Source organism: Trichechus manatus, unplaced genomic scaffold, assembly GCF_000243295.1.
Source record: "Trichechus manatus latirostris isolate Lorelei unplaced genomic scaffold, TriManLat1.0 scaffold00011, whole genome shotgun sequence".
Taxonomy (NCBI): domain Eukaryota; kingdom Metazoa; phylum Chordata; class Mammalia; order Sirenia; family Trichechidae; genus Trichechus; species Trichechus manatus.
Window position 1 is genome coordinate 32,331,899 of NW_004443947.1, and position 2,117 is coordinate 32,334,015.

Here is a 2,117-nt window from a genome sequence, read left to right on the forward strand (position 1 = left end):
TCTACTTTACCAAGCATGATGTCCTTCTCCAGGGACTGGTCCCTCCTAATAACATGTCCAAAGTATGTGAGACGCAGTCTTACCATCCTTGCTTCTAAGGAGCATTCTGGTTGTACTTCTTCCAAGACAGGTTTATTTTTTTTTGGTCAACACCATAAGTCAAAGGCATCAGTTCTTCCTTATTCATTGCCCAGCTTTCACTTGCATATGAGGCAACTGAAAACACCATGGCTTGGGTCAGGCACATCTTAGTCCTTAAAGAGACATCTTTGCTTTTCAATACCTTAAAGAGGTTTTTTGCAGCAGATTTGCCCAATGCAATGCGTAGTTGGATTTCTTGACTGCTGCTTCATGGGCGTTGATTGTGGATCCAAGTAAAATGAAATCCTTGACAACTTCAATCTTTTTTCCGTTTATCATGATGTTATTCATTGGTCCAGTTGTGAGGATTTTTGTTTTCTTTATGTCACGGTGTAATCCATACTGAAGGCTGTATGTAGTCTTTGATCTTCATCAGTAAGTGCTTCAAGTTCTCTTCGTTCTCCACGAGCAAGGTTTAAATAGTCTCAAAAAGATCACAGTAAATCTATCATGATGTTAGTTAAAATGTCTTTGACAAGGTGAGTTTTGGATATTGATTATCCCTCAACATCCTACTTGTCTATACTTTCTGATTTTTCTTTTATAAAGGACAAGGCTACATCAAAATTTAAACCCCAGAAGCCCTTTGGTGTACCTAACACCTTTCAGATATTTTCGCTTTCAGAAGCCATAAGAAAAAAAAAATTACACTGTCCATGGAATTTAGTAAAAATAATGAATTAGTCATATTTCAGAATAACATGTCAGTCGTATACTCTTTAGGCAGCAGAGATGACTTCTGCAAAATTGAATTTCCTAATAACTACCTCTGGTTCAATTTTGGATTGTGGTTGCCCTTTGGAATGGTTCTGCAATAATTTGCACATTCTAGGGTGCAGGATATATAAAATGTTTACTCCAGATACTTTTGTCCTCTTCAACTTATGGCTCATTGAAGAAAAAAAGAGGACTTTCTTTTTTAAGTAATTTCTTTGGGCTCCTTAGAATATCACTATAACTATAGTCACAGTAATTTCTTACACCCATGAACACTCTCCATTCAAAAGTGTACTTGGGCGCTTTAGGGTGGGATTAATTTATGAAGCGTAAGATTTTTTTTTTTTTCTTTTTGGGGGTATCTGATAAACCAAACTCCCGCCATAAGGTACTATCCATCAATACTCTAACACTTCCTCTAAGTTGCTGTCCTCTGGCTCTTCGATTTTGTGCAGTGTTAACAGCAGCTTTGATCCTTGCCTACTTCTCTCTGAAGTTTCCTAAACTTCTTGGCAAGATTCAAGTCTACTCACAGAGTTATCCCTCTCTTGTTGTTGTTATTAGGTGCTGTCAAGTCGATTCTGACTCATAACGACCCTGTGTACAACAGAATGATAAACACTGCCTGGTCCTGCGTCATCTTCACAATTGTTGTTATATATGAGCTATTGTTGCAGCCACTGTGTCAATCCATCTTGTTGAGGGTCTTCCTCTTTTTTGCTGACTCTCTACCAAGCATAATGTCCTTCTCCAGGGATTGGTCCCTCCTGATAACATGTCCAAATTATGTGAGATGAAGTCTTGCCATCCTCCCTTCTAAGGAGCATTCTGGCTGTACTTCTTCCAAGACAGATTTGTTCATTCTTCTAGCAGTCCATGGTATATTCAATATTCTTTGCCAACACCATAATTCAAATGCATGAATTCATCAACCCCCCTCTTAAAGGACCTCAAATGTGCTTTGAGAGTGAATACCTTATCCCATTTTTCTCTCCTGTAGGGAATTCCAGACCCCGGCAGGTTGCCACTGGTAGCAAGTTGGAAGACCTACCCTCTCTTCTTTGGAACAGCTATGTTTTCATTTGAAAGCATTGGTGTGGTAAGATTTGAATTGGGGTGGACTTTCCTTGGCGCTGTGAGTCACCTTCTGAAATGGAGCTGGGAGCTCTTGGTTTCCATGTCCTCTTGGCCATTGTATGGGCCTAGTGGAAAATACACTTGGCAGAAAGTAACCTCTGGCTTCGCTTGGATCAGTTGTC

General features: G+C 39.6%; 1 protein-coding gene across 1 annotated transcript in view; it reads left to right on the forward strand.

The window, feature by feature from the left end:
- The window catches only part of SLC36A2 (solute carrier family 36 member 2), a 59,171-nt gene that overhangs the window by 17,821 nt on the left and 39,233 nt on the right, over positions 1–2,117 (forward strand). Inside the window, exon 7 of the mRNA XM_004371324.2 lies at positions 1,859–1,957. Within this exon, the coding sequence (XP_004371381.1) occupies positions 1,859–1,957 (99 nt within the window). The remainder of the gene's footprint in view (positions 1–1,858; positions 1,958–2,117) is intronic.